At 42.2% G+C, this 14346-nt stretch overlaps 2 protein-coding genes across 2 annotated transcripts in view; both read left to right on the top strand.

Moving 5' to 3' along the window:
* The window catches only part of LOC139055689 (uncharacterized), a 62152-nt gene that overhangs the window by 29112 nt on the left and 18694 nt on the right, over positions 1-14346 (top strand). The window lies entirely within an intron of this gene.
* Positions 10195-11898, top strand: LOC139055384 (uncharacterized). The gene is made up of 2 exons (XM_070532828.1): positions 10195-10232; positions 11160-11898. Exons 1-2 carry the CDS (start codon positions 10221-10223, stop codon positions 11721-11723), a joined length of 576 nt encoding a protein of 191 aa, XP_070388929.1. The 5' UTR covers positions 10195-10220; the 3' UTR covers positions 11724-11898.

Genomic DNA, 14346 nt, shown 5'->3' with positions numbered 1-14346 from the left:
GGACATTTCCTTCAATGCGCACAAGTTTATCGATTGTCGACCACCGTTCTCTGAAGCCACGCTGATAACGATTGAGCATATTGTTGAGCTCAAGGAAATGTATAAGTCTGCGATTCATCATTTTTTCAAAAAGCTTACAGACGCAATTTGTTAGAGCTATCGGACGATAACTTGCCGCCAACGAAGGGTCTTTTCCCAGCTTCAGAACAGGAACAACGATCTCTTCCTTCCATGTGGATGGGAGGTATCCCGCTGCCCAAATTGTGTTAAAAAGTGCGAGTAGTGTGACTTGTGTGTCAGTATGTAAGTTTCTGATCATGTCATATATGACGCTGTCAGGTCGCGGTGCCGAGCTTTTGCATGTGTTCAAGGCAGGTCCCAACTCGGCAATACTAAAAGGCTGGTTATACGGTTCTTTCTGTCTGCATTTTCGTGTGATTTCCTTTCGTTCCTCTATTTCTCTATGTTTAAGGAAGGATGGGAAGGATGGGGAATAGTGGATTTAGCTCGACGCATGCTCAAAGTGCTCCCCTATTGTGCCTGCCGGCTCTTCTAAGGCATTTCCTTGATCGTTCACCAAAGGCAACAAATTTATTTGCTGCCCATTTAGCTTTCTTACCCCATTCCAAACATTCGCCTCCTGTGTGCAAGAACTGATGCCTGAAAGGAACCTCTCCAAGCTTTCTCCTTTCGCCTGATGCCGTATGCGTCTTCCCTGTGACTTTATGTCTATAAATTCAATAAGATTTTCTGCATTCGGAGACCTACGCAATGTACCCCATGCCTTATTCTGCCTCTTTCAGGCACTTCTACATTCATCATTCCACCAGGGAACACGTCATTTAGTTGAACCACCATTTATTTGCGGAATAAATTTTTCTGCAGCGTCAATAATAAAAGCGGTAAAATATGCGACAGCTTCATCTGTACTAAAATTGTTTATAAAATCGAGTGATAAATGAGGAGATTGTTTAAAATTCTCCCAGTCAGCCGATTCTGATTTCCAAATGGGAAACTCGGGAGTGTTGTCATGCTGCATTCGTGATTTTAAAGTAATAGGGAAGTGGTCACTTCCAAAAGGTTTCTTGATTCCATTCCATTCAAGATGAGGCCGAAGGAAAGCAGATCCTATTGCTAGGTCTATGGATGAATGTGAATTATGTTGAAGGCTGTAATACGTTGGTTGTTTCTTATTAAATAGGCAGGCACTAGAGGTCAGAATAAAATTTTCAATAAGTTCGCCTCTTGCGTCGCACTGCCCGTCTCTCCACAATGTGTTGTGGGCATTAAAATCACCCACAAGTACATAGGGTTCTGGGAGCCGATTTATGAGGTTATAGAGATGGGTTTTTTGGAGGTGATAGCTTGGAGATATATAAATGAAACAGATGGTTATCAACTTATTGAAAATAATCCCTCTAATTGACACTGCCTCGAAGGGCGTCTCTTAGGCTACCTGGCGACAAGCTACTGACTTGCCTGCAAGGCTTGCTAGACTGCCGGACGAGGTGTTAGCCTCATCACGGTCCTTGCGGAAACTGGTGTACTGTCGGAGGAAGTTTGCGTGTTTTGATTTAAAGTGTGTGTCCTGTATACACAGCACTTTTGGATTGTGTTTGTGGATGAGTTCTTGTGCGTCATCAAGGGTCTTAAGAATACCTCTGACGTTCCATAGAATAATTTGTGTGTCCATATTTAGAGTAAATTGGTGCTGTGTGTACGGAAACGGAAGTGATGCCTTAGTTTACAGAGCTCTTCCCAGGCCCTGTAACGGGGATATGGCCCTTTTTGGAGCGTTCGAGAGAACCTCGCCGCCCTTTTGGCGCTTGGTGCGCCTTGAGGATAGGTGTAGTGTTCATTGCCTCTTGTGAGGCGCCGGACACTTGGTCTTGCGAGCGAGAAGTTACCAGGGAGGATCCCGCCTCGGAGGGCAAAACCCTTTCGCCCACCAGCAAGGAGGTCGATGGGGCTCCCTGAGCGATTTCGCAGCGCCGGCCGTTGCCGGCGCTGCAAGGGGCCGGGGAGGTTTTGGCAGCCTTGGCTGCGCCCACTTTCGGGGTCGAAGGTCGCTTTTGCTCGGTTGGTGGAGCAGCGCTAGCTGCAACCACCGTGGGGGCAGATGGCGTAACTGCCGACTCAATGTTTGTGGGTCAAACAGGCACCGGAGGCCGTTGTGACGCTGCCCTCTTACGCGCTGCCCCCTCACGCGCTGCCCCCCGACAGGATCCCCCTTTCCCGGACACGGCTAAGCCGTGCAAGGCTACACGCGGAAGGGGCCAACCCCCATGTGCTCGGGTACGTGGTGTCGCAACACACAAAACGCCGGCTGACGCAGACGTCCCTGCGGGGAACGTCGACATTCTTAAGTACGTGTCGCCACTTTGGATCGGACGACAGCAAAGATGGCTCCATCAGTGAATGCTGCCCTTTATAGGACACGGACTTGCAGCCCGACATGCGCAGTGTACCACTTCAAGAATTTCCTGAGACAGTGACGTCACCAGCGTGGCCTATAAAAGACTGTCCTCAGTGATGCTTCGGCAGTGGGCTCGGCGAGGCGACGGGGATCATGTCTCCAATGCAACGTTTCCTGCTTCCTGTCCAGGTTGGTAGTGTCTGTCTGTATGGAAGTGACGAGAGGTGTCTTATAGGTGTGCCGAGCCCACATATGATTTTGACCATTGCTTCTGAATGCTTCTGTTCATTGATGCTACTGCTTTGCAGAGATATAGAGGAAAACCCTGGTCCCAGTCCCCCTGTACCAGAACTGCTTAAGCAACTTGTTGAAGGTCAGCAAGCTATACGCAGTGACCTGGCCAATGTTATTACTCGGCTCGAACAGACAGAAAAAACTCTCGCAAACTTTGGCATACGCGTAAGCGAACTAGACAAAAAGGTGATTGAAATATCAGCAAAGGCGCAAGAAATTGAGCACCTATATGAAGGCATGGCATTAGTCCAGGAAATACTGAAATCGCAGAAAGGAAGGTTAATTGACCAACAGGATAAAAGTCGAAGGAACAATTTCCTTGTGTTTGGCATCAAAAAAGACGAAAATGGGACTGAAGAAACATTGCGTCATAAGGTTATTGATGGAATTTTCCACCATAAACATGGACTTACCTGTTCTTCACTGGCGCGTATTCACAGGTTAGGTCGCCGAGCTGCGAATTCACCAGTTATCTTGTATTTTCAGGAATACTTTAGAAAACAGGACGTTTGGCGAAACGTTGGAAAGGTAAAGGAAACCGGCGTGTCTATCCAAAACGACTATTCTGCTGAAACAGTCAAAAAGCGTAAAGTACTTTGGCATAGTGCATAAAATGAAAGCAATAGTGGCAAGAAGGTTTCCCTTATTCACGACAAACTGCGAATCGATAACACCTACTACGTGTGGGATGATGTATCGAATACACGGGCGCCAGCATCTATCAGCAGAGGTGATAGCTCTGAAAGCTAGCGGTTGCAGGACCCAGCCCAAGAACTACGGATATTGTCTATAAATGCCAGAATTATTAAGAATAAAACTAACGCCCTCGATATACTACTCCTTTCCTTTGACCCGCACATTCTTCCTCTTTCAGAAACATGGCGGCATGATCAAATAAGCAATGATGAAATTATTCCCCCTGGCTATCATATTTTAGAAGGGATCGTGGTTCGTGGGGTGGGGGTGTCGCAGTTATTGTGAAGTCGTTTGTTCAGGTCACTGTCCTTCACCAAATTGCAGAGCACGAAAGCCCGTTTTTAAATGTGTCATGCTAGCGCTTGCCCTTCTTATTATGCGCGGTATATCGAGCTCCTGATTCTCCATAAACATTCCTAGAAAGCCCATATGACCACTTGTTAACCAAGCGTAAAAGCAATGTGGTTATGACGGGGCATTTCAACCTACCAGGCTTGGACTGGAGGAGTTTAGCTTACGGGAGCTGTGCCTCTGGTGATGTAATTATGGACACTATGTTAGCTTTAAACCTTAACCAAATTGTGCGTGACTGTGCCCGTAAAAATGCTGTGTTAGATTTGTTCTTTGTCAGTGAATTGTTCTCTAATGGTGAACTCAGAGTTGAGCCTGGTATTTCTGATCACTATTTGCTTTTTTTTCTTGTGCTAATTGCGTTGATAGTACTCGAAATTTGTCTGTTGCCTACTTTCATGATTTTGACCGCGCTGACGACGCTTCTATTATTGGTTATTTGGATGATGTACTGCTGCGTACTAATGAGGGTGATGTACACAGCCTATGGGAATGCCTCACGGAAGGCATATTATTTTCTATCACAAATTTTGTACCTCAACGGAGAGTGAGAAATAAGCGTCGAAACCCTTGTGTGAGTCGCGATATTATTCAGTTGAAGCGGAGACTTCACCGTCTTAGGCGACATCATTCTACATCTCCTCAGGGTTTGCAGAAAAATATAAAACGTGAATTAGCACAGAAACTGTCCACTTCGAAATCCCATTATTTTAAGGTACAGATCCCTGCAAGTTTTATAATTACCTTGGCTATCAAAAAGAGGTCACAAAAGAAATTAAAAGGGATGATAGCTCAGCTCTTCAATGGATACTTTCAAACAGTTTTGGGGGGCCATCCAAAACAGCAAAGGTCCTAACACACTACCTTGCGGAACAGAGGAAGTACTAGCAAGCGATTAAGAAAGGGTGCCATTCACATCAACAGACTGCGTTCTACCACTTAAGTATGCTCTGACCCATTCTACAAGATACAGCGGGAGACCAATCAACTACAATTTATAAAGAAGCTTTGAATGTGGTACCTTGTCAAAAGCTTTCGCCACATCCAGAAAAAGAACGATCTGTTCCGAGTTATCCAGTACGGTGAGAAAGTCATGAACCGTCGTAATTAGTTGACTAGTGCTTGACATGCTCTTCCTGAAACCATGCTGAAAAGGTGATAAGATGTCCTTTTCCGTTAAAAAGTCATTTATAAAGCGGGCCACGATGTGCTTTAGGAGTTTTCAGGATGTAGAAATAATTGATACCTGTCGGTAAATAGACACGAGTAGCTTTTTTTGAAGGTTTTTGATGCACTGAAACAATCCATCGATCCTAGCAAGGTTCCTGTCATTACCACAAAAGAGGTTTTGTCGTTGCTTCGTAAAATAAATATTCGGAAATGTCATGGTCTTGACGGCGTTGGAAACGCTTTTTTAAAGCCTTATGCCGACCAGATCTCGGAGCTACTTGCTAAAGTTTTCCCTTTATCTCTGTAAGTCAGTGAGTTGCCTAAGAATTGCAGGAAGGCTCATGTTGTACCGATATATAAGAAAGACAATAAGTTACTCGTGTCTAATTACCGACAGGCATCAATTATTTCTACATCCTGAAAACTCCTAGAGCACATCGTGGCCCGCTTTATAAATGACTTTTTAACGGAAAAGGACATCTTATCACCTTTTCAGTACGGTTTCAGGAAGGGCATGTCAAGCACTAGTCAACTAATTACGACGGTTCATGACTCTCACCGTACTGGATAACTCGGAACAGATCGTTCTTTTTCTGGATGTGGCGAAAGCTTTTGACAAGGTACCACATTCAAAGCTTCTTTATAAATTGTAGTTGATTAGTCTCCCGGTGTATCTCGTAGAATGGGTCAGAGCACACTTAAGTGGTATAACGCAGGCTCTTGATGTGAATGGCACCCTTTCTTAATCGCTTGCTGTTACTTCCTCTGTTTCACAAGGTAGTGTGTTAGGACCTTTGCCGTTTTTAATATATATAAATGATTTAGTAAATGTAATTCCGCGGTTGGTGTCAGTAAAATTGTTCGCAGATCAGTGCGTTGTATATAACGAATTACATCAATGGAAGACCATGCATTGCTCCAAGAATCTTTGCTTAACATATGTCACTGGTGTGAAGAATGGAATATGGATTTAGACATTGATAGAAGTGTACTTCTCCGAGTCACGCGAAAAATAAATGTTAGCTCTATTAATATTGTCTCCACAACAGTCACATTAGCGAGGTCTCATAATAAAAATACCTAGGAATAAACCTTAACAACCGATTGACTTGGGACACATATTTCTGAGATCTGTTCAACTGCATTCTCGAAGCTCTGTTTCTTGAGACGAAAATTAAAACATACTACTAGCCATATTAAGCTCTTGGCTTATAAAACTTTCATGAGGTCCAAACTTGAATACTCGTCCGTAATTTGGGACCCCGACACTAAGAAAGACATCTATCAATTAGAGCTCGTTCAGAGAAACGCAGTACGTTTCGTTTTTCATAAAAACAGAAGGTCAGACTCCTCAACACAACTTATGAAGGACAAAAATATCCCGTTGCTTAGTACACGTAGAAAACTGAACCGCATTTCCTCCCTTCATAAAAATTGCTCAGGAAAGCTTAGCACTGCTCCGCCCTGATTCCTCAGGCTCTCCACTACTTGAAGGACCCGACATTATAGCGAACACTCATTACACCCTATATTTGCTAAAACAAACTCATTTAAGCGCAGTTTTTTACCCCAAAATATAGCTGATTGGAAATTGCTTCCTGAATCGATTTTTCGCTTTCCTGACGTGAAACAGGCCCTTCAAACTTTGTTTCTTCAGTAGAAAGTAAGCAATTTCAATGTTCATTGTTTTAGTTTCTGCTCCGTCACCTTTGAATTTTTGATCCTCTTGTATGTCACATGCAATGTAATCTTTTTCTTTTTTTGCATTTGCGTGCTGTTTATGATTTGTGCTTTCATGCCCCTCCTGCTTTGGCCAATCTGGCCTGCAGTATTGTGAAATAAATGAATAAATAAATAAATATGGGCATTTTAGAGAAAGGTAACTTCGCACTCCGCTTGTGATCTCCATGCGCGACGCACGACCGCGAAACTGGGCCGAGGTGTATTCAGAGTACAAGCGTATGCCATCTGCGGACTGGTGCTCCCTCACCAAGCCCGAGGTGTTGTTCAAGGGCCTTTGAAATGCTCCAACGGACGTAATTTAGAGAATTGTGATCTCTCATTTAGATGAAAAGCTAATGAATTGTACAGATCGTTAATCTATTTTTTTGAAGCTTAGCAATTTCGGGAATTTTCATTTTAAAAAAAAGTTGGAAGAATGAATACAATTTCTACTTCCTACAGTCGCCAGAATTTGCCTCTCTCCCAAGATTAGTAACTTTCTTTCAAATTTATTCCAATAGTGCGCTTTAAAAGCATGCCGCCGTTATTGATGCACTTGAATAGGTGACTGAAGTGATTCCTTTGAATGGTATGGTAGAATTTATGGTATTGTAAAATGAATTGTTTCCTTAAAATATTAAGGTAAAACATATTGTGTGGTTTTTATGACACATATCTCTGCTAGCGAAGACGCTTAAGAATGACATCTTTTTACAACGGCAGCAACATTTAACGCTATTTTGGGGCATCAACATACATAATGCTGGGTCGACGGACAGATTCTTCATTGAATTCGGGTGAATTCGATTCTGAAGCATTTTACAGCAACGCGGCTGTGCCAATAGTAAGTTAGCACATGATGTAGCATCCCGAGTATAAAAAAAAAAAATGTATTGCCTTTAGTTGAAGGAGCGAGTGGAATCCATGAACTGGATTCTCGACTCGGTGGTTGTTACTCCCAAGAGAAATCCCAATGCGTAATGCACTAAAAAACAAAATTTTAGTAGTAAAGCGTTATGCACTACATTATGGCAACTACATTATGCAACTACATTAAGGCACATATTGAAATTCCCGAATCATACCCGGTAATGTTGCAAGGCGGGCAACTTTAATTGGAACAAATTCTAAGTATGGGACCTATGTCGAGATATGCGTCATGACATTCACGATAGTAATGCACTGCTTTTCGTTGTTAAAAAGAAATAAAAGAGCCATTGTATACGTTCAAGTTCAAACGTAACTGGAATGGCCATCGTTCTTTCTGTAGGCGACCAGCGACCAGTTTCGATCGGGCCCAACAATCGCATTTCAGTGTGGACGAAAGACAAGAACGTTCGTATGCTTAGATTTAGCTGCACGTTGAACAAGCCAAGATGGATTAAAAATATTCGGAGTCTCTCAATAAGGCACGCCTCATATTCGGATCTTGGTCATCATTTTATGTATTTATTTTTCGATTGATTTGAAGGATACAGCAAAAAAATGAGGTGACTACGTTGTTAAATACGACTGTAGTGGCCGCTTCAGCAGGATCTCGGAGCCACCATGCATGCATTGACATTGCTGAATATAAATACAAACGTGGTAGCGAAAATAAACACAATTCTTGCAGAACACGCATATTTCAATGGACATGCAAAAATATGCAATGTAGAAGTCACCTTCTACATAATACGCAATGAAACGTAAAATGCACACACTATATCATGACAGATAAGTCAATCTATAATGCACGTTCCAAAGGGATCTTGTTTTATCAACAATTGTACTTTCACGCATTTTCTAAGAAACCCTACCTATGCAGATTCATTTATTATTTCTATATTACAACTGCTTTATAGGCGGCTTAAAATTTTTCATCTCAGTAATTATTTACCAAAATGAGTTCGAGTTACCGTATTCCGGAAATTCATGTGTCTAAATCGGAAACGTGATATTCTTTTGAATATAAAAGAAATGATTCTCCGTTGCTCTTCAATTGCGAAAATATTACCTGTGATAAGCCTAGGCTAAGTCAAGCTGAAACAGATAAAATTTCGTGGCTCTGAAACAATTATGATGTATGACCATACCTTGACAGATTTTTATAAACATAAAGCCTTTCTCTTGTTATACGCATGCAATGTGGAAAGTTGGGCTGGTTGCTGATTGATCATCGTACCTTGCTGGTGAAGCACCGCGCTGACACCGACACAGAGAAGAGCAGCGAGTGTCGTCTTGTTTGTCTTCTCTGTGTTCTTGTCACTGCGCTGCTTCACCAGCAAGGTACGCATGCAGTTTATGCAGCTGCAGATGATAGGCAGCTGATTAATAAACAAATGTTTGATACGGAACGAATAGCATTGAAATAAAATTGTCGTTCGCGGTTCCTTGGCACCGACGTCCCATATCTGTTCATCAAACCAAAGAATTGTACTATTTTACTTATAAAGTGAATAAAGTGTGGTGCCCATTAAAGGTTGTCAGAAATGTTGCCCCAATAAATTTTCGCTCAGGTGCGCGCGTTACTATTTGCGACCTGGACAGCCATGTCACGTAAACGTTGAGTGGTTTCCCAATGAGAAAAAAAAACAATATATGTTATTACTAGAACGTAAATCCCTAAAATTTGATTGCATTTTTGTTACCCGAGAAGAAGGTGCCGCGTCAGTGCGTAACCAGGCCGTAGTGTTGTTAAAGCAGGAAACAGTCACCAGCCGCCGGAATGGGGGAGATAGACGTTGCCTGTAATAGCATGCATATGCAGATCTTGTTTGCTCTGCAAGCAGCAGCAGCAGCGGCACTCTCCCATCTTTTGTCGCTTCAAGCGATTGTGCCGGAAGAGAGGCGTAGTTGTATTGTGTTCGCATCCTTCCTGCTCTTACGCAAGCACTTTAGAGATGTTTGATAATAAAAAAAAAGAAAGATCTCCGACCCTAACTGTAATACTGCAGTTCCGTGTGTCGATAAGAAATAGACCTGTCAAGCTTTTGTTCTTGCTGTCTTCGACCAAACCCCTAAAATGCTGACACTTTACAACACAAGATGCGTGTCTCCGTAACCAAGGAAGCAATCAATACGTTGTCCTTTGCTCTCTGAACTAGAAGCCCTCTTTGTTGGACGTTAACTATAATAAGGAGACATACTTCCGGCTTGATCGCCAGGAAAGATTAACGAAAACAGAAAGTAGAAAGCGGGATGGAAGGTGTATAGTACTCAGAATTTCTCGTGCTATCGCCTGAGCTGAAAGCATCGGTTGTTCTTTTTAGAAAGGCAACGGGCATCTACTGTCAGGCCAGACATTTCGTGTCAGATTTAGGGCTTTTATGGCCTTCGAGGAAATTGCCGGATGGCGATATGAAGAAAGGCCTATAAAGTTGTTCGATATCACCTTGAGTGAGGATTGTTTTAGGCATATGGAACAGAAAAAAGAGTGCATAAGTCGAACTGATGTTACCGCAGCCTTGTGGTGGTCCTTGTCAACCTTATGGAGAGGGGAGCTATGTGAGAACCTATATAAACGCTGTGTGAGCCACCTTACCGAACACAGGCAGCTCCTGAGTCGCTGGCACGACCACCTACGCCAACCATGAATCCACTGGTAAAACTTATTTGCTCGCCGGCTAACTGAGACATAGTATTCTATTGACTTATGCTGACCAAAATAGCTGTTTGAGCACTAAAGTTGCAATCCCCCATCATTCTTCTCTAATACTTATTGTGTGCCATTCTCATATCGTCAGTAGCAGTTTTTCACGCCATTTATTCTTAGAAGCAAGTGTCCACACGTCTGTATAATCAAATTTAATGTAAATTTAACTTGACGAGCCTAATGTCAGAACCTTTCGCATAAAAGTTAAAAAGGGTGTAGTCGAACCTAAGCTCGGGGTATGCATATGTGATCTTACTAGTGCTCTCGTTTTTTGAAGGAAGTGTGTGTGCAGCTTTGAGAATACGGTTGCTCTCTGCATCAGTACCTCGCGGTAGGAACGCATGAAAGGTTCTTCACATCAGCTTAGGTAGTGTTCAAAAGAAAGGAACAATTCCGAATTGCAGATTGGTTGCTCATTTCAAAACCGTAAAGAATCATCAGTGCTCGTGTATATTTGAAATTTAGGGTTCACATACCAATTGTTTTAATTTATTATTTACGGACGAACTGGACGTCAACTTGACTACCTGTACATTTTAATACAAAAGTTATGTGTAAGAAAAATAACAACACATACTCACTGAGGGCAAAGCTTTCCTTTTGTGCGTGAAGATCCCGTTTCTAGAAGGCTATCATGCGAGCAAAGCTGCGCAATTACAAGTAAAAGTGACATCGAAAGCAGTTCACGCCTTGGTAATGTAATGAAGCATAGAAGAACAAAGGCTATACATAAAAGCTGCCATTTTCTACAGAACTCGCCTTTCCGAGATGTGATCAAGGAGAGCGTCATTTATGTACAACATAGAAAATGGAGAGTTTCATTGTCAGCTGATTATGCTCTGAAGTGCAGTAAAAATTTCCACCTTTCTTTTCCAGTACTTTGATCTGTTCCTTTGCGCTGCGACAGCGATAGCTTCTGCAGGCCGTCAGTATCGTGGGGTTGGCAGCGGTGGAGCAGGGGGTGATCGTGGAGGAAACTACGGGGGCTACGGTGGGGAAAACCGCGGAGGCTATCGCCGAGTATACGGCGGCGCAGGTGGTGGACGCAACCGTGGCGGATACGATGGAGGCAATGGTGGCGGATATGGTAGCGGCTACGGCAGAGGATCCGGCGATGGAAACGGTGGTGAAAATGGTGGTGGCGATGGAGGTGAAAACGACGGAGGTGATGGAGAAAATAACGGAGGTTACAGTGGAAGATACGGTGACGGCAATGATGGAGCCAATGGTGGAGGGGAAGGCTACCGAGGCGGAAACGCTGTAGGCTACGGAGGCGGCTATGGCGGTGGCTATGGTAGAGGCTACCGAGGCGGCAATGGCGGAGGCAACGGTGGAGGCAACGGTGGAGGCTATGGCAGAGGCTACAGCAGAAGCTACGGCGGAGGCTACGGTGGAGGCTATGGTCCAGGGTATCTTCCACTCTACGAGGATCGTGCTTGAATGGACTGAATGTCCATCATTTGTGCGATGAGAACGGCTCTTCAGTGCTGCGGTTTGGTACACTGCTACCACGCCCCGCATTCACTTGCAATAAGTATGCTACGTGAATACGCACTGGGATCCAGCGACCAATTGATACACCTTTGCGTGTTGAGGTTGTACATAGCAGAGGCAATAAAACCTTCAAATCCAGATAGTGTTGGTTACAATGGTGACAATATATACGAGATACATTTAAGACTTGACAAAGATTAGGAGCGCGTGTTTTTGGGAATGTTTCAATTTCGGTGCAGGAAGGTCACTTCTTTAGTTCCAGACTGAATACCTCACTTGCAATTAGTGCAAATAGATATGCGCAGCAACGACTACCTTAGGCTGTCTATGTGTGTGATGCCGACAATGATACAGGGTACATGTTATGTTGATACAAGGCAATTTCAAGGGTATTGATAATACTGTGCTCGAAGTCAGTTGATTTATGAGCGAATCATAGGTTTCAAATATTCGATAAACGCTGACAAGTTCTAGCGCACCTAATATGCAATATCGTTTTAAATTTGCGTGTACGTGTGAAAGGGGCTGCACTGATTGCTCAGAATTCTGCCACCTTTCTGTATACCGAGGAAATATACGATAACCGTGCTCTGGAAACCTTAGTACATCAGTTTCAGTTTCAGTTTATTATTCTTGAAGTACAATGAATGGGGAAGAGACCACACACCGACGAGTATCCCAAAGTCAAAGGCTGCAACGGCACCCTCGATTAATAATAACAATGGAGAGATGTAATAAAGAGGAGCAAGGTAATAAAAAAACAAGCACCATAGCGAAAAATACAACATCGCAAAAGAAATTAACGAAAACAAATTGTCTGTATACAAGTCTATAGTGCATAAGAAAAAAAGAACTGTCAATACATACAAATGGCAAATGTAGTGTAATGAATGACATAAACTTAGTTATACATATAAAACGGCTTAAGAGCATGACTAAAGGCATGAATACATGAAGATTTAATGATGTTGGGTAAACCATTCCACTGTTTTATAGCAGCGAATGATGACGTTATTTTTCTATAGTTAGAATGAACCATAGGCAGTATAAAATTGTAGTTACGTGCAATCCTGCTATTACTATTATTGATGAGGTACCTGGAATAAATGAGGTGGTATGAAAGTTGTTTAGTAAGTAATTTATAAAACACAACTATTAGATGATAGTTGAACAATATTATTTTCACGAAGTGATAGAGCAGCACTCGTTAAAAACCCGCTGTTAGTGATAATGCGTAATGCTTGGTTCGGAAGGGCTGGATAGACAAGATATGAAAGTGATATCTGTTTCCTGAGGAAACCATGTCGTAATTAGGTGACTGTGAATGAAGGCAAAGTATAATGCTAATAATGCGTCTTTGGAGAGCTATGTTCGTGATTTGATTAATGATCTAATACTGAAGGAACAGTTTAAAATTTTTTACATGTTTACATGTTTTTTACAATGTTTTAAAGTTTTTTTTTAATTTGTTTAAAAACTGGTAGTTAGAATCTAATTTGATGCCCAAAAGGATTCAGTCGGAGACGGGAATGTGATAAGCTTCTAGAGTTCTCTCAGGCAAGCCAGATAGTATTCTTTGGCTGGAGCAGAAAATCATGAATTCAGTTTTTTTAGGGATTGATTGATATGACTGGAAGAACAGCCTGCAACAATATGGTCAAGCTCATTGCTTAGTTTAAGGATTCAGGCCGAAGAATCGTCACGCAATGAGATAGTACTATCATATGCGTATAGTACACAATGTGCCGATTTAAGACACGTGGGTAAATCATTATTATAAAGGGACCTAGCATGGAGCCTAGTGGTACACCTTGGTTAATAACTTTAGTATCAGAACGAGCCCTTCCCATAAAAAAGCTTGTTCTCTATCATGCAGGTAAGTTTTAGGAGTTTGGCTACTGGACCAGTGATTCCCATGGCTTCTAGCTTAGTAAAAAGTATGTTATAATTAATAGTACCAAATGCTCTAATGAAGACCAAGAATACCGAACCAACGATGTTACCCGTATCAATCGGTTGACGAATGTAGACGGTTAGGGATATTGAAGCTAAGCTAGTCGAACTGGCAGTGCGAAAACCAAATTAAGAAGATTCAACAAATGAAATTTTTAAAGTAAATATTTAGGTGCTTAGAATATACCTTCTCAACAACTTTAGTAATCGACGATAGAATAGAAGTAGGACGGTAGCTGAACACATCTGTTTTATCCCCTTTCATATGTACAAGAATAATGTTAAATCTTTTAAACGAAGTGGGAAAAATACCACATTTATAAATATTAATAATTATAATAGAAAGCGTATCAAAAATACGTGGTGCAACAATCTTTACATGGAATATAGAAATGTCATCTAAGCCAGGGCTAATATTCTTTAGAGCTATTACCATGGAACTTACCTAATCTGCAGGTACGGTAAAGATAAAGAAGAATGACTGCAGTGAATAATAGGATAAGTAGTAGTCATATGTCGACAGCTGTATATGTTATAGAAGTACTCACTGAAAATGTTTTCTATGCTAGAAGATTAAGTATGAGTTTTACTGTAACTTATTTTATCAGCAGTATTA

This window comes from Dermacentor albipictus, chromosome 2 (assembly GCF_038994185.2).
Source record: "Dermacentor albipictus isolate Rhodes 1998 colony chromosome 2, USDA_Dalb.pri_finalv2, whole genome shotgun sequence".
In the NCBI taxonomy this organism is placed as follows: Eukaryota; Metazoa; Arthropoda; class Arachnida; order Ixodida; family Ixodidae; genus Dermacentor; species Dermacentor albipictus.
The sequence above is the reverse complement of the archived record's forward strand: the minus strand, read 5'-3'. Positions and strand labels throughout refer to the sequence as shown.